At 41.0% G+C, this 18,822-nt stretch overlaps 1 protein-coding gene across 1 annotated transcript in view; it reads right to left on the minus strand.

Moving 5' to 3' along the window:
* The window catches only part of VWF (von Willebrand factor), a 224,737-nt gene that overhangs the window by 22,424 nt on the left and 183,491 nt on the right, over nucleotides 1-18,822 (minus strand). Inside the window, 4 exon segments of the mRNA XM_043514792.1 lie at nucleotides 15-131; nucleotides 4,599-4,639; nucleotides 5,320-5,503; nucleotides 10,889-10,999. Of these exon segments, the coding sequence (XP_043370727.1) occupies nucleotides 15-131; nucleotides 4,599-4,639; nucleotides 5,320-5,503; nucleotides 10,889-10,999 (453 nt within the window).

Below are 18,822 nucleotides of genomic sequence, written 5' to 3' on the forward strand. Positions count from 1 at the left end.
GCATTCCCACTCACCTTGGGACAGGGTTCACAGGTGGTTTTTCTACAGGTCAGTTTGAAGTTCATGGGCAGCCCCCTCTGGAGGCTACACTGACAATTTGTACATTGGTCCAACATCAGGTGTTCCCCTACCTGAAATATTAGAATCAGTTTGCAATGTTGAGTGATCATCTATTAAAACTCAAGAGAATAAGCAACTTCACCTTAGCTTGAAACTGACTCATTAAATCTTGAAATACTGTTCTGAACTGAGGATAGCAACCAAAAGCTTTCTGCCCCAGCTTCAGAGACCCAATGTTTGTATCATCACACAGACACAACAGGAAGCTTCCTAACTAGCTGATTTATCTTCAGCCAACCATCAAGAGTTCACTTTTTTTTTTTTTTTTAAAGTGCCATCAAGCTCGCTAGGTAAAGGAGTTCAAGTTACGATGAGGCCTGGGTGAAATTTTTCAGATGAATAGTTTATTAGCTGAAAAATGCAGTTTCCATCCACCCATTTGTGAAGTTGACACAAATTCACCAAATAGTTTCAGCCACAAAAAAGATTTTGGGGCTAGATTCTTGGCAACACCCATCTTATAACTTTAGCCCAGTGGTTAGGGCACCCACCTGGGAGGGAGAGACTTGAGTTCAAGTTCCTGCTCAAGAGGAGGGATTAAAACTTAGGCTTCCCACATCCCTGGTGAGTGAACTAACTACTGGGCTAAAGATTATAGGGGGTGGAAGTACCAATAACATGTCCCCTTCTAATTCCCCTCAGTACAAACCAATGGATGTATAACACTTTACCAACTCAAGTTTGTAGGCTTGGCTCAGGACCTTTTCCCCTCCCTCTTATTTTAACCTTTTATAGTGAATGTTCATGCTCATAAATCTGAGAGGATAATAGCACTTGGTGGATCCAGGCATGAAGCCACACTCATAACTTTTCCTTGTGGGGTAGGAACGGAGAGGAAATGTCATATGAAAAACACTAGTCTTTTTGATTATTCTTTACTCTGGAAGTTGCTCAGATATCACAGTGATGAGCATAGTACAAGAATCTAAACAGAATACATAGTCCTATAGAAGTAGTCAATCCTGAATTGCAACATCATTCTTGCTCTACTTCCTGTTATGTCCTGAAACCCACCCCGCTGTCCCACCCCCACCAGTTATTCAACATTGTGTGATGTTTTTGTTTTGGTGACTTGCTTCAAAATACTTACATTTCTGCCATTTCTGACCATAGTCAAATTTGAGTCAGGCCTCTTGAAGTAAATGGCTAATGTACTATACATAGTGCCTCAGCAGCGCTAGGTTTTTGCATCATATTTAGTATGGAGGAAACCACTAAAAAGTTCAGTATACAGGGAATAATGTACTAAAATGTAGATTCTCCATAGGAGCTCAGGAAAGTTATGAAATTCCAACGTGCTAGGAATAACATTTTTCAGTAGAATAGCAAGAAGTTAAATTTATGTTGAAATCAGTGTTATTTTGGGGGGAGAAATTTGGGCTTACATTTATTAAAGACAAACTGGAACCTTTTCCTCCCCCCCCAGATACTAATGCCCCCAAACTTTTGGGAAGTTTCTGTCACGATCCAAAGTTTGCAACATAAGCGCCATCTGTAACGTGTATATACATTTCTTCTCGGATCAGCATGTTAATGGGCCTTGACAGTACATTTCAGTCAATAACAGAGCTTACAGAGGGGGGAACTGAGTAAAATAAGGAACTGATTTTTTTTCCATTTGTAGAATACACCTATCAAATATTCTCTAGACAAACTTATAATAAAACAACAGCATCTGCTAACCCACTGTTAGCTAATGCAACAAAAATAACCCCCCATAAAGATAAAAACTACTCTAGTCTCCCTCAAACATGACACTCAATAAAAGCCTGGGAAAACAGATGAGCGTTACAGCTAATTCCATTTGTTAAATACAGCCACCTGCTTGTAAGTCTGCATTTAAAGCCTGCAGCATTATTTAAAACAGTGGAGTATAATATTGGTAACCAGATACAAAACAGAAATGTAAAGGGATTAAGGAAAAACAAAGGGCCACAATAATCTAACAGATCTGTAGTGAAAGATTCCAAACTTGGACTTATTCACTGAATGAGTTAATGGAGAAAGTTTTCCCTTGATACAAAATGAAACATGAAGCCTATTTTTAAACAGTTGTATTCCCAGCATAAAGTTTTGAAATCCAGGAAGTATAAATGTCCTGGGGATACCCCATCTTGATTCCTGACCAGGACTTTGGAACAATCACAGAACAGTGACCCCAGAATATCTGTTTAACTTTTATATTCTGCATGCTGGGACAGGACATGGGGAGTTCAGAGAGTGTTGTGGGAATACTCATACAGGGTAACACTGTCAGCTCTGCAATAGGCCAGCACAAAGCCACTTCAACACTCCAGTGTCATCTAAGCCCTCTGCACACATTGCCGAATTAAGACTACGTTTGATTAAATAAATGGCTGATTCTCATATAGAACAGTAATACATTTTGGATCAAAAATTGTAAGACAAATCTGTATGTTGCTGGGTAAAGAACTAAGATGAGCCACGCATGAAAGGGACTTCAGGTTCAGGCTAGCAACAACATGCAGGTATAAATGCAATGTTTAGTTGCAGCACAAAAGGCCAGTAGGCATCCTAGAATGCATGAGAATGCAACTGTTATATTACATGACCTAAGGCCATGATTAGGGTCTGCATGGAGTACTGCAGCCAGGTTTGGACACTCTAAATCCCGATAGGGATGCATATATTCTAGAGAAGGTAAATAGGAATCAAAGAAAGGAAGCATATTACAACTTAAAAACTCATCCCACAATGTGCTGACAGAAATTTTCTGTTCCTCTGTGGATTTCATTCTGCAGGGAAGGAAATCTCTTACATAGAAGGAAGGAATGTTATGATGACAGGGCTGTAGTTCTGATCCGATGACAAGTTTATGCATACATTATGTGAAAAAACAAGAGACTGAAAAGGTTTCTTATTGCGGTGTGTAGGTACCACAGAGATTTGGGGATAGTTATATTTTAAATAAGCAGCAAGAAGGAAACTTATGGACACTCCTGGAATTTAGAGATTAAAGTTTAGGTTAAATGCATGGAGGGGCTTGTTTCCCTCAAGGGCAATCAGCATATTTGGAATTCTCTGTTACTAGACATACTGCCAGAATATGAATTTAAGAAAACAATGGACAACTGCAAGGACTCGCCAAAGATAGCTTTGGGTATACATGAGCTCAGATGCTTAACTCTGATCATTCTCCCTGTCATGCATAGGGTTAAACCAGCCACTAGATGTGAGGAGGTCAAGAAAGAATTTTCTTTCAAGGCAGTTTGTCAGGGATCTTGAGAGTGAGATGGGGTCAAATAGTGAGAAGCACTAAAAGCAAAGGAGAGTTCCTCCCTCCCCTCAGATGCTGTGGTGAGTGCTTTCCTTCCTGTTTGAATCTGCTTCAACCTCTGGGTGGGGCAAGGGAAGTTTCTCCTTTCTCTGGAATGAGCAAGGATCATCTATCGGTATATTTCTCACAATCTATTTCCTGTGATTGTGGTGGTCTGAAAGTACTTAAAAGGCCCCCATCATCACAGTATCCAAAGAGATGCCCAAGGTCAGACAGGGCATCTGTGGCACAGCAAGGAATTCAACCTGGATACCTTGAGCCCCGGTTCAGTGTCTAATCGTAAGACCGCACTTTCAAAGTCTCAGTTTGAGGAAGGTGAGTCTATTAATAGTATCTACTGTGACAGGGTCAGGCCAGATGGCTACAAGTCAGTGGTCGAAGGTAGATATATTAGTTCCAGGTTAAACAGGTCCCTTTTCCTTGGGTAAGAAAACAGGGACTATTCCAGAACACTCAGGAACTTTTCTAGAACTAATTAATGCAGGCAAGCTAATTAGGACATCTGTAGCCAATTGGGAAGCTGCTAGAATTAATTAAGGCTAATCAGGATACCTGGTTTAAAAAGGCTGTCACTCCAGTTAGTGAGGTGTGCGCGTAAGGAGCTGGGAGTGAGAGGATGTGCTGCTGGAGGACTGAGGAGTACAAGCGTTAACAGACACCAGGAGGAAGGTTCTGTGGTGAGGACAAAGAAGATGTTGGGAGGAGGCCAAGGGGAAGTAGCCCAGGGAGTTGTAGCTGTTGCACAGCTGTTCCAGGAGGCACTCTAGACAGCTGCAGTCCACAGGGCCCTGGGCTGGAACCTGGGGTAGAGGGCAGGCCTGGGTTCCCCCCATACCTCCCAGCTCCTGACCCAACACAGGAGCTTCCACCAGAGGTAAAGGTCTCTGAGCTGGTCCGTGACCCACATGGTGGATCAGCAGAAACTGCGGGGATTGTTCTTACTCTTTTTTCCCCATGCTCGCCACTGATGACGTTATCTGAGTGAACAGCAGATTTGAACCATGAAAGTGGCCAAACTGAGGGCTGCCATGACTCTCTGAGGGAAGCAAAATCCACCAATAAGCGCAGGACCCACCAAGGTAGAGTCTACACTACATAGTAGCTAAATTATACTCTACAAATTCTCATTAAAAAAGATTTAAATATCTTAGAGGCATTTGACATAAGAATATTATCTTACTCCGACAACGGTGCCATTCAGAACACAACCATTCACAGGCTCTGGAAAAGAAAACATATACTTATTAGTATGGCACTACAATAGATTTTATATATTATAGCCCTGATCCTCCATGCCTTGTACAATTTCCACTGATGTTGATGGGAGCTGTCCCTGCATGAAGATGGCAAGATTTGGCCCTACCCATATATGATACCTGCCAGAGGTCCTAATTTTGGCAGTGCTGTCCTGAATTCCCCTTCTGAATCTTCCTTAGCTGCCTATTTTCAAATATGTAACAAGAAGTCACCTACAGTTCAGGCTTCCCACTTAGAGAAGATCTCCTGATAGTTGCTCTATCAGTGGAAGACTCTTCTCCTTTTTCTCCCCACTCTCACTGCTCTTCCCCATTCCTATCCTCACAGCTTCTCGCACAAGTATTTCCGTAAGCCAGGTTAAGAGGCAGATGACAAGGAGACAATGAGAGTGACTTGGAAAGAGGAAGTAATAACATGGTCACTGTAACTAATCAAATTTGAATTTCTTCTTCAACTAAAGCCAGGGCTGTTTGCTACTGTCTGGAAGGTGCTGCAGTTTGTATTCACAATATTACAGGACAATTTCAAATTAAATTCATTTACCTAACATGCATTTTTGTAAGCTCCTAATGAGATGTACACAATCGGCGAGTGAGCCACAGAACCCGAACTCTGATGATGCCGTTAGCAGTTGTGAAACTTACCGCACCGGCAGGAGGGACAACAATTTGTGATTCGGTCACAGCGCAACTCATATCCTAAATGGCAGGTGGGCGTATCCATGTGAGAACACGACACGTTCCTTTTCTCAACAAAAACTTCATCGTTCACTCGGACACACTTGTTGATAATGCAAGGGCTGAAGGGGGATCGCCACTCTATGCCGACCTAAACATGGGAGATTGCAAAAGGGTTAGGAGGAGTTGGTAGTGTTTGTGCAGTGGATAGAGGAGGGGGTACCATAACAAACCCAAAGTGACCATCCATTTAAGCTGTTGAACACAGACCCAAGCAGTTACTCCCTGTGCTTTAACTCTCAGCATTTTCAGCAAAGCCCATGATAGCCTCCTGTCACCACACAGGTCTCCCTAAATCTTGGTGTGGACTATGAGATCATGGAACAGTCTGCTGACTAGATTAGAGAATTTAGGGGTGACAGCGACAGATTTAGAAGAAATTTAACTGCATGAAAAATGTGTGCAGGGGGGCCATTTACTAGATTTAACTTAAAAAATTGCTCTTAGTGGCTGCTCTGGATTCAGAGCAACTACGGCAGATTTGTCTGGGAATTCAAACTTACAGAGGCAGACTTTGGTAACATGTTTTGGACAGAAAGGATTTGTGAATGGAGAAAGGGGTCAGGTCCTTGTTGCTAGATACAGATGGTGGTGCTTTCCACTCGGTGAGATCATACTGTTTGGGAGGGATGCCACAGCAGGCCAGAAAAAAGGGGTTATAGTTGCATGATGGGAGGAGATGCTGACAGAGGCCAGGCCAAAGTCTCAGCTCTGTGCAATCCCACATTTGCCTAGTGAAAGCATGAACCATGGGATTCTGGGGCTCACTGAAATCTAACATTGTTAATGTTTATACAATGCTTTCAAGAACTAAAGCACTATACAAATGTTGAATACTATTAAAGCTCTAATACGTAAGCGTGCCAGATAGAACTGGGACTTCCCACTGTAACTGTCATCCACAGTGGCCCAAACACCAACAGTGAAGGAAGATTGACTACAATCAGGAATCATTTCAGAACCTTGGGAAGGGAACTGAAGATGAAATTGACTTCCCTTCTGTGCCACGAACAAGCAAAGAAAGCAAACGACTGATCCTAAACACCAAGTGATGGGTGTCACAGCAATGTGTGAGCGCCGGGGATTCTGAGAGCCGTTGAACGTGTTCTCTGAATAGAGATATTCTGGGTACATCTTTCTTTCTTTTGACTTCTTGGGAAAGATCTAAAGGGCTCAATCCTTTAAGACTGCCAGGAGATTAACTCCCAGTGACATTGGTTTTGATTCAGCAAGGTACTGAAGCATGTGTCTAGCTTTAGAAATGGGAGTCATTCTTAATGAGAGATGAGGAAGAGCTAGCCCCCGGCAAGATTTTTTTTTTAAGTGATGTTTCCCCATTCACTATGAAACACATGATGTGGTGCATTTAAAAAAAAAATCAAATTAAAATAAATATATAATCATTCCTCATAATTACAGCTTAAAGACCATGAGCTATTTTAGTTTGTGGCTTTTCGGCTGAGAAAAATCACCTTGGTTCTAGCAGGTAAAGATAAAGGTAGAACTCATCACAAAATATGTCCAAATTAGAAATATTCATTAGAAAAAAAGGCTGATAAATACTCAAAGTCATTTCACAAATCTGGCAACATAAAGGGTCTTTATAGTGGGTGTCCATGTAACTTACTGCCAGAGTGTTGTCAAGGGGCCTTAGTGTAAATGACAATTAGGCTCTCATGGTCTAATACTAACAAGACCATCAACCTTCAATGTATGAGACACTGGGAAAGTCAGTCCTCTTTTTTCTGTCACCCGATGAGTTATTTCAGTGTTAATGGGTGGAAAGAAACACAGTTACACACATCAGTAGATATGGATTCTATAGTTTATCTAGGATGGTAAAAAATAGTAGATGCAGTGGAAGATGACAGCATGTTTCTTTGAAAGCTTGATAGGTAAAGCAGAGAATGATGTTGGCACATAAGACTGCCCTCAGTTAAAATGTGAGAGGTGAAGACTTTGCGCTGTTGCATTATTTATTAATTATTAGTAACAGTAGAATTAAGGGAAGAAGCTGATTTTCTTTGAAAAAAATGCAATGAAGAATTAGCACCGAATAGTTGTAGACAGCAATATGTACAACTGTGGAAGCGGTTTAGCAAATCTGTTTTAAACTGGGAAGGAGAAGCAGGAGGAATGGAAGGTCTAGCATTCTAATATAATTTAACTTACTATTTTCCTTCCCTACTGTTTTGATCCCCAGCCGCTGCACAGGATTAGACCATTTAACGCTACTAGGGCAGGCAGAGGCTTGCCAAGGTGTGCAGGGTTAAGAGCAGAACAAAATGATTAGGCTGAAGAAATATGTAAATGAAAAAGAAAAAGAAAACCGGTATCCACCTTGCTTTGAAGACTAATGGGATGTCTGTTGCACATGTAAATGGGGTCTGGGCTTTTCCCTTGATTATTTATTACATTTTTCCCAGCTATTCATTTACTATTGAACTCTCTGGAACAGTCACAAAAATTCTACTCAATGTAGTGCCGAAAATAAAATGTTATTCTGAGCAGACAAGAAGTGCAGCAGGGGCAACCACGGTACTTGCTTCTTCTTACTATCCCCCAGAAATGTACTTCACCTCTGAGACACCCTTTTCAGTGGGGGGAGAGAGAGAATTCACTCTCCATCTAGAGCCGTCACCAGATCTGCATTGTTTGTCCAAAAGCAGTTTTGTTTTCTCTTTTTCAAAATAAAAAGTTTTGATTTCTCAGTTCAAAGTGGGCTTTCGTTTTGAAATTTCATGCATTTAAAAAAAATGTTAAAAAATGCTTGAAATTGAATTGAAATGTTTTGTTCAACCCAAAATGTTTTTTTTTCAACTTTTTGATTCATTGAAATTTTTTTAAAAACCATTAGTTTTCAGTTTTTTGGAATTGCCAGCAAACCGAAAAATCTGTTATTTACACAGCTCTATCTTCAACCCCATTCAGTTCCTGGCATCACTGAGTGTGCCAATGAATATACAAATGTGATGTTCTGCTTGAAGCACAGTGACACCAGCTACTCAGTTCAAACAGTCCACTGCACAGACTTCATGTGGTAATATCTTTAGGTCACGTCTAACCTCAGATAGATTGAGCTGACAACCTACAGATGAATAAGTGTTCACGGTGATCAATATCCTGGTACCAGTCTCTTAAGCCATCCATAGTAAAGTTCTAATCTTGTATACACACAAAGGACAGAGAGATGGTCCTTTCAATTTTCAAATATTGAACAGTGGATGTGGGTGTTTACAGCCAGAACCGACTGAGCGCTATAAAAAAAATCACTTCTTTTCAGTATGACTGGTTGACTTTCGAAGGCTAAGAAAAACTCAGTTTACATCATTCCATGCCCCACGTTTACCAACAGCAGACATTAGCAGTTTAACTCTCTGATGCCATTAAATTCCACCTGATCTGCAAGAAGGGAGTGGGTATTTTTAAAGCAGCTCATTGTTATTTTACAGTGCTCATCCTGCAGGAATGTTGAGGCTATGGGGCTGCATATTTTTTAACAAAGTGCTATGACTTCAGGAACATAGAATCATGTGTGCTGTCTCAGTGTTGTGTCAAATTTCAGAAGCAACAAGGACTATTTACATTTTTAAAGGCAAAAAAACCCCAAAAATATTTTGAATTAGAATGTTTGGGAGAGAATCATAAGGGACCCAATTTAGCAAAGCACTAGAACATATGTTTAAAGTTAAGCATGGATAGAACTGTCCAAATAATTGACTTTTTGGTTTACTGGACAAACCAAAACAATTTTTTGAAGAGTTTTGGATTGACACTCCCTCCAAAATCAGTTTTATTGGCTAAACAAATCAATAATTTTGAACCAAAATTAAATGTTTCATTTTAATTTGGGCAATTGTAAACTGATTTTTTATTAAAAGCAAAGAAAATTCAGAAATGCCATTCACAAAACCACCAGAGGCGATGGAGGTGCACCCCCCTACAGCTCTGTGGTCGGGGACTCATCTCGGGGGGGGGGGGGGAAGAATTGTGTTCCAGTCCCTGTTCCAATGAATACTTAATTATTTATACAAAGTGGAACAGCTTCAACAGGGCAACAGAGAGAACCACACCAGAATATCTCATAGCCAGGTTGTCAGGACCCTCACCTGTAATGGGGGAAACCCAAGTTCAAATCCCTACCCATATCATGCAGAGCAGAGATTTGAAGTGGTGACCTCCTGCATCCCAGCTGAGTGCTCTAGCCATGGTTCTATAAAGGGGATACGTCCTCCTCTTTTGTGAATGGCATCTAAGTCTGCTGGTGACTTTAGGGCTGCCATTTTTTCATTTTGCCAATGTGTGGCAAATTTGCTAATAGTTTTGCTCAACCCAAAACTGCATTTTGCAGTGAATAAATGATTTGTTTAAAAAATATTGCCCAGCTCTGAGCATGGGTTTAAGTCTCATCGGTTTTAATTAGATTTATACACATGCTTAATTTTTTTTACTGAATCAGGGCTTATTGGTTCACATTCAAGCAATAAACTATTTTTAAGGCAAGGGGGAAAACGCAAATACTTTGCTGACTAACTTATTTGGATAGGTTATCCTATATTCAAAAAGGTTTAATGTCTTCCTGTTCCTTTTTTTTGGTGTCACTAATATGTGGGAGGTCTTTCTAAAAGATGTGCGCTGGCTCAAACAGAAGCTAGGGACTTGATACAGGAATTAATATGTCATGATCTATGGTCTGTGTTCTGTAGGAAGTTGGACTAGATGATCGTGACGCTCCTTTCTTGTCATACAATCTATGACTGTAGAGTCTGAACCAAGTGCATTACCACTGGCTCAGGTTAACAGAGCCTAAAACATGAAGATTAAGAGACGTTGGAGCATGGTACTGGAAGATTCCTTCCTCTTCTACTGACTTGCGGCTTGACTGTGGGCAAGTCACCCGGGGCTACATCTACACTACAAGGTAGAGATGGTGATTCTCAGCTTCTGTACACATACGTGCTCTAGCTCGATGACAGCCAGCCCAAGAATGAACAGTAGTTACAGGGAGCAGCACCAGAGGCACAGCATGGCCATGCTGAGTACAAATCCAACTTCACCCTGTGGGTACCGTTCTCAGCATGGAGCCCCACTACTGCTGCTGTGTGTGCTACTTCAGTGGCGCTGCTATTTAGATGTGTGCCAGCTCTCATAGAGCACATGTGAATATGTGTAGGCAAATTGGGAACCACACCCCTTGCTCATAGTGTACAAGGAGCCTTAGTCGCTCTATGCCTCAGTTGGGCATAATAATATCCCGCGCACAGAAGCATTTGATTGATTGAACATACATTTGAAGATGTGAATTGGTATTACTACCTAATAAACTAAACATGGACATGAAACCAGCTGATCTGTGTACACAAGAAGCAACCTGCACATTTTCCCTTCTTCTCCAGAAGAGAAAAACGTTTTAGTCCCATCTCCTAAACAAGGAGGACTGAGCACATTGTTAGCAGCATGGAACTCTTGACCTTACCTCATGCAAACGAACATCTACATCCCCTCGAGACCATGAGTTCTGCTCTTCACACATAGTCTTCTGACATTTTCCACAACACTCCCCATCCTGGCTGACATATGTATATCCCTAGAAGAGGAGAACAAGGTAGTGATTGTAGTTATATTAGAAAGCCACACAAGACAATGAGAAGTTTAATGCTGATACATTTGCAAGAGACACTTAACATTAACGTTGTGTCATAGTACAATTTCTTCTTGTATAGTGCAGTTTAAACAAAACTATAAGGACATAGGAATTGCTGTAACAGAATAAATGGTTCATGGTAAGTGGCCAATATTATGTGTTTCAGAAGAATATGAAAAACCCTCATAATTGTGCAATATTATTCACTACAGGTATACTACAGGTATACAGAACACTACTACTAACTTATTATCAGCTGCTGATTCGTTTACTGAAGCCATTGAATTTTTCCCATTAACTAGAGTAACTGCAGACGTTATTTATTCATGTGTCTAGTCCATTTTGAATCTTACTAAGGGCCTGGTCCTGAGAGCATCTCCAGTGACGTGCTGAGCAGCCTTTCTCTGAATTCAATGAGAGTCGATGGTGCCTAGCACTTTGCAGGATTACCATCATTATTAATTATTATTACTATTATTATTATTATTGTGTTGCAGGAACACTGGCAGGCCCCAAATAAGGATCAGAGCTCCATTGCACTAGGTTCTGTATAAATCATGCAATAAAAAAAGAGATAAGTCTTGCCACAAATCTAGATTGTAAGCACATTGGGGCAGGAGTTAACAGATAGATGAGACAAACAAGCAAAGATGGATGGGGAGGCTGAGGTAACATTAAAATGAGCATGTTTTGGTCCCTAACCTATTTCTTTCAATAATATCTTGCAGCAGTGAGTTCCAACATTTAATTGTATACAAGCATTTTCTTTTATCCAGGTAAAATTTGTTGCACTTTGCACTACCCTATTGTTCTGAGGAAGAGCAAATTAATGTACTCCACTGGCCTATTCCTCTTATTTTATATAACATCAATTTCATTTATTCCTTGTCTGTGCTGTAAGAGACCTGTCACAGTCCACTATACCAGGACTTCCCAAGTCACGGCACCCAATGCACAGGTTAGTTATGAAGAGGTGCCCAATGGCTTGGACCCTACGGATTGGGAAAAATAGCAGCAAAATCTCTCAGATACTATGGTGCAGTAGGAGCAAGCAAAAGGGAAGAAAAACAGCAACACATCTCTCTTCTCCTTCTCCTCTGATGTCCCACCCAATCTCCGAGCAGCTCCTCTTCTGCCTCAACTCCTTTTCTTTCACAGTGATCAGCTCTGAGGGAAACTCTCAAGTGGCTGCAAAGAACTGTGGGATAGGGTAGGTCTTGGGAAGAAACCCAGTGTGAATCCCAGGTGAAATAAACCTTTAAGAATCACAGTATCATCTCCATTTTTTAAAAAAACAAAACACTCATTGTATAACTATGGGAGTTTTTAAAAAATGACCTTGCTCTGTTTTACAACTATTATGCAATAAGAAAATGTAAGAAAGAACTGTTCTAGCAGCATCATGGTTGTTAATCAGAACAGTCAACAAAAAGGAGGGAATTCACAATTAAGAGTGAATCAGAAACATTTCTTAATATATTCAGCCATCTTACTGGGTTTACACTCAAACAAAGGTGGAGAGTTATTCAGAGTTGCTATAGCCAATCTCCTCAGTCTGCAGATAATTGCATACAGAGCAGAAAAATGTATTAGCTGATCATTTCACTGGTGATTTGGCCACTACTTTCCTTCATAAAATAACTAACCACCACACTGTATAAAACACTGGAGCATCTGGCTAACTGAAAGAAAGCAATGATCTTTATTTCTCCATCTCTGGGTTTGAAAAGCATGGAGTCCCATAGGGCATAGAGCAGTTCTACTTTCAATACTGAGCTGGCAACATGATGACCTGAATTTGAGACGAGGACTAAAATATTAAATAAGCTCAGTGCCACTTTTCACTCTGGTTTTACATCTATAAAGTGGTTGGCTGCTTTTTAGGAAGCGTGGATGTTGGAAGCCTTGACCCCATTACTCCTGTCCCCGCCACAGTTAGCCCAACGAATGTCAATATTAGCCTCTTTTCATGGACAGCTCAATCGCTGTACCTGAAAGCATGAGCCACCTTGCATAATGAACAGGGAAGATCCGAGTGCAAAGGTGACAGATCTTCACAAACATATGTATTTAACAGAGTTGTTTGGGAAATATTTTGTTCTCATGAAACATTTCAATTAAAACACATTTTGCTACTGTTTTTGTCATAATTTTTCTTTGCAGATTTTCAGGTTTCCACTGAAAATGTTCAGTTTGAAACCAAAACATTTTTGGTTTTCAACAAAAGTGTTCAATGAAAATACGATTTTTTTTCCATAAGAATTTCTGTTTTGCCAAAACGACAACAACAACAACAAAATCTGGTAAAAATCTTTCAACAGGAAATTTCCCTCTAGCTCTAGTATTTAACTCAGAAATTCAAAACAGCCTGATGAAGAGTTTACCTGAACAAATTTTAGCCTGTAGATTCTGCAAATAGTTTGCAAACAGACTATACATTTGATCTTTCGATATTAAACCTCCATGACTGGTCACTTAAGCATGGCTTCTGTTCCCTTTTTGAATAACTTTTATTATGTCTTTTACTATAAATATTTTAGGCCTAGGCCCTGCAGCATGATTCATGTGGACAGACCTCTGAAGGTAATGGGGCTTCCTGCTGGCACAGAAGTTTGCCCACGTACATCACAACGGAAGACTGAATCTTTAGTAGTGTAATTTTGATTGTATGTGAAGTCGTGCTGCTGAATTTGTTATTTTGCATTGCTTCTGTTTGTTAAATATATGTCAGAAGCACCTAAGGCATGTGACAGATGCTTTTTATCTTAGTTATAAATTCAAATAGACAAATAAAAATAAGTTAATAAGCTGCTTTTGCCCAGGATTTATTCAGTTTCTTTATTTAGCTCTTTATTTATTTAGTTAGTTAGTTATTCAGAATTTATTCAGTGGATCCTGGCTGTGGAATCTGAAATTGCAAAGAAAACGGGGTGAAAATAGCTGATTTGAAATGTGCTTCAGAATTCTCAACAATTTTCACAAATACATTTTCCCACAACTAGTGGCCCAGCTTGAGGTTCAAATGACATCATGGCTCTTTGTGGGACTGGAAACTAAGTCGGACCCTCCATGGATCTGGCTCATTTAGGATACCCAGGTCTCCTCTATAGTATAAAGAGCTGTTCTCCAGTAGACAAATTAGTCAATTTATTTACAACATGAAAGTAAGAGCTCACAAGTTCAAAGACAGTTCCTTTTATTTGTTTTAAGACACAAATGGGTGCAAATTAATTTTTAGTAAAGGAAAATATATGACAACTATCTAGAAAAATAAGCTCTTTTTAGGCAGCTCAATAACCTCCTCAAAGAAGTGATGGAAGCCTGTTTGGGGATCTGAAACTCAACTGGATAAAGAACTAGAACATATATTGCTGGGAACAACTCTTCATTGGGCAGTATATGGACAAAATGATCAAGGGTACGTCTACACTGTCCCCTCCCTGGCTTCAGAGCCTGAGCTCCAGCACAAGCTCAAATGTCTACACAGGTATTTTTAGTGCCATAATGTGAACCCAAGTCTGTAGACCCGGGCTCTGACTTACTAAGTGGGTTTGAAAATGCAGTGTAGACAGACCTCTAGTAGATTCTTAGATACTATGATGATGAGTGCCACATAAATTTCTGGATAGATTGGATTAGACAGACTAGAAAATCTTTACCATCTCTATCCTCCATAGTTCTGGGACCACTCGTGATTCAGAGATGCAACATTGTTTGACACTTTTTGTTCTAGTTTCTACTTACTGCACTAATTCAACATTCTGCTAGTTTCCCTGTTTTCAAGGACTGATCTTCTGTTTTTATTTCTTTTTTCCCCCCTCCACTCTGGTCTTTTATACATTTGGAGTTCACATTTCAAATAGAGATTCAAAACTCAGAATGAGCCTGTAGTAAATTTCCAAGCGTCTGTCACGTTGATATGAAGATCACTGTCTATGGATTTGAAAAATCCTATTGCCCTGGGAGGTAAGGAATAACGAACACAAATCATCCTTCACACTTGAGCAGGTGCACATGGATGACTTGGGAGTAATAATAAGCAGCAGCTGTGGGGAAACTTACAAGAGTTTAGTTACACCTACTCTCTCCCCCTGCACAAAGTCTGAGACAGAGTTGGTCTCAACCAGGGAAGGTGACAGCATATGGATAAAATCACAGGATAGAGAATATTCACACTCTGTTGAATTGGAGTTAGGTTTGCAATAAACATAGGAGGAACTTGAGTTAATTCCATGCCCTTCAGAAGTGACAGAGGATTTTACATTTTGATTCATTGACTATTTAAGGTTATTAAAGGGATCCACATATTCTGTGACTTGGCATATTTCCACATATTCTCTTTAATTCTAACTTTCTGCGAGGTCTGAGAGCTGCTCCACACTTCATCCTCAGGAGGATGCTGAGTCTTTGCAAACAGAATAGAGACTCTTTCAGTTCCCCCTTTAACAATAGGGTGGAAAAGAAAGAGCGTGGAGATCGTCCCTCAAAATAGGAACTTTTCTTAAAAATCCATGAATATTTGGCACTTAAATACCATGGGGATGGATATTTTACAGACTGAAACAGATTAAAGGGATATAATCAGAGATTGAGAGAGACTGGGATAGATCCAATAGGATTTATTTGCATGAAGCTGAAATATTCAGGGCCAGCTCCTCAGTTGGTGTAAATCAGCACAGTTCTATTGATTGAGCAACACTGATTTACACCAGCTGAGCATCTGCTCCCCAGTTTACGAGTCTTCAAAGCATTATGATTTATTGTTCCTTGTTCTGCAATGAGCTAATGCAATAAAAACAAAGCATTCATAACAATCTTCCGAGTCATTTATATGGTTACTAAATATGATCATTTCACAGTCAACACTCAAACTACCGGCTTCCTTTAAAATATATTTTCTTTGATCTTTCATGCATATAATGTTAGCCTTTTACAGTCATGCTTAACATATGGGAGAAGAAAAACTTTGCTACTTCAAAGAAAAATGTCAGTTTGAAATACTGGAGATTAAAGTAATAGATTTCATGGTCAGCATCCATTACAATCATCATTTACCATGCCTCGGCATGAATGCTCCAAATGCTCTTGTGTTATAATTTAACACGGTTCTCAAGAGGCCTGAAAATCTTTCATAATCGATTTACACACACTTAGCCAAATGGGTCTGATTAAGACGTGTATCACTGAAAGTTATGTATGAAATGCTTTTCATAATCACATCACCCTTAAACTGAATATGTTTATATCATTTACCCAGGTTCCTGATTTTAAGGATGCTGACAGGAAGCAAAAATGAAAGCAGGTGTTCTCTTCACATTAATTAGTGTTTGTATAGTCCTTTGAAATTGTAACCCACTGTATTATTATTATTATGCTCCAGAGAGCTATTTTGATGTACTCATACAGAAATCATGTTGAAAAACCTTCAGAACAGTAAGGTGCAGACACTACTCCTCCTAGTGGCAGGTTCAGCAATTACAGCAATTACCCATTTTCTCTCCCAGAAACTCCTTGCCACTAGAAAGAATGAGATGGGGAGAAAAGAGAAACGAGGGCCGCGACATACGTCAAAGCAAATCCATTTATATTTTGCAAGTTGGAGTTGATCTGAATGGAAAGCTTTTGAGGTTGGATTTTATTTCATTGTTAATTTTTACATCTGTACAAACACTTTGAAATAGGTGCATTTTAATGAAAAGTGTAGAAACATATCACACAAAATAAATGGAGATTTTTTAAAACAAAGTCAGCTTCAAACTTGATCTTACCATGAAGGATCTGGGGGTTATAGTGGATCACAAACTAAATATGAATCAACAACGTAATACTGTTGCAAAACAGCTAACATCATTCTGGGATGTGATCTGCAGAAGTGTTGTAAGCAAGACACAAGAGGAGGAGGTTAATTACTTGTAACTGGAGGTTCTTCAAGATGTGTGGTCCCTATTTGTATTCCATATGTGGGTGTGCATGCGTGTGAGTCTGGAAGGTTTTCCTAGAAGTGTCCATTGACCCGCATGTGCATCGAGCCTCTCCAGTGTCCCGCTTGCGCTGAGTAGTCCAGTCTGCAGCAGAGGGTGTGGAGGGTGGGGACTGGAATAGAAATAGGGATCATACATCTCAAAGAACCTCCAGTAACAGGTAAATAACCTCTCCTTCTTCGAGCGATGATCCCTGTATGCATTCCAGACATGGGTGATAAGTGAGCAGTGGTCAGTGCAGACGTGGGTGCGATGATGCGATAGGAAGTGAAGTCTGCAGTATGGCTTCGCCCACAGCAGCATCTGAAGATGCTGCTTGCTAAATGACGTAGTGGGTTGTGAACGTGTGGATGGAGCTCCAGGTTGTTGCACAACAGATGTCTTGTCATGAAGATGTCAGAGTCAGGCTGATGTAGTCGCTTGTGCTTGCATAGAGTGCGCTGTGACTCCATCAGGCAGTGCTACGTGGGATTGTGTGCAGCATTTGTGGATGCAACCAGAGACCCATTTGGAGATTCATTGGGAGGAGAGGGCTTGGCCCTTGGATTGGTCAGTGATGGCCACAAATAGTTTCAGCGATGTGAAAAAGGAATGAGTCCAGTGGAGGTAGAATGCCAGTGCACAGTGGCCGTCAGGGAGTGCAGAGCCCTGTCCATGTGGGAGGCGTGTGGTTTGGGGTGGAAAACAGGTAGGTGGATGCACTGATTAAGGTGGAACTCCAACATTACCTTTAGGAGGAATTTAGGGTGAAGTCCTAAGCAAACTTTATCCTTGTGGGAGAAAGTGTAAGGGTAGTCTGCCATCATGGCCACCAGTTCACTGACCCATCTAGCTAAGGCAAGACTACCAAGAATATCACCTTCATGGAGAGGTGGAAAAGGGAGCACATTGCCAGCAGCTCAGAGGGTGGCTTTGTGAGGGCAGACAGGACGAGATTGATGTCTCATGCGGTGTGGGCTTGAGCACTGGTGGGAAGTTATTAGAATCATAGAAGATTAGGGTTGGAAGAGACCTCAGGAGGTCATCTAGTCCAACCCCTGCTCAAAGCAGGACCAACCCCAAATAAATCATCCCAGCTTGGGCTTTGTCAACCTGGGCCTTAAAAACCTTTAAGGATGGAGATTCCACCACCTCCCTATGTAACTCATTCCAGTGCTTCACTCCCCCCCTCTAGTGAAACAGTATTTCCTAATATCCAACCTAGACCTCCCCCACTGCAACTTGAGACCATTGCTCCTTGTTTGGTCATCTGCCAAAATGTTCCTCTCTTCAAAAAGTTGAGGAAGAGAGTCCTGCTGAGCATGTCTGCTAGGGCATTTTGGGTGCTTGGGAGGTACGTGTCTTGCAGCGTTACATGGTGTTTGATGCACCAGTTGCAAAGGTGGTTGGACGTGGAGCAGAGGGTGGGAGCCCTGGCGCTGCTTTGCTTGTTTATGTACACAACCCCGGCGATGTTGTTGGAGAGCAATAGAACATGGGAGAGAATGAGCTCCGCTGCCAGGAGAAGGTGCTCTGAGTGGCCATGGAAATACCAGAGGATTCAGGTGGTGTTTGTGGAGCTGGCATGTCCAAGCAGCACGGAAGTGGAGGCAGGACAGGCAGTGCATGCACTGGTGAGCACTCTGAACAGGCAGCAACCAGGGTGGCTGCTGGTACTGTTGGATCGCGTTTGCACCGAGCTTTTCCCTCCATCCAGGGAAGTTTGGGCACTGGTGCAGTCATCTCCACATGCGACATCCCACCCACCCTGGCACGGCTTGGGGAGGAAACGCTGCACATAGTGGC

The sequence above is a fragment of the Dermochelys coriacea genome, chromosome 1 (genome assembly GCF_009764565.3).
Source record: "Dermochelys coriacea isolate rDerCor1 chromosome 1, rDerCor1.pri.v4, whole genome shotgun sequence".
In the NCBI taxonomy this organism is placed as follows: Eukaryota; Metazoa; Chordata; order Testudines; family Dermochelyidae; genus Dermochelys; species Dermochelys coriacea.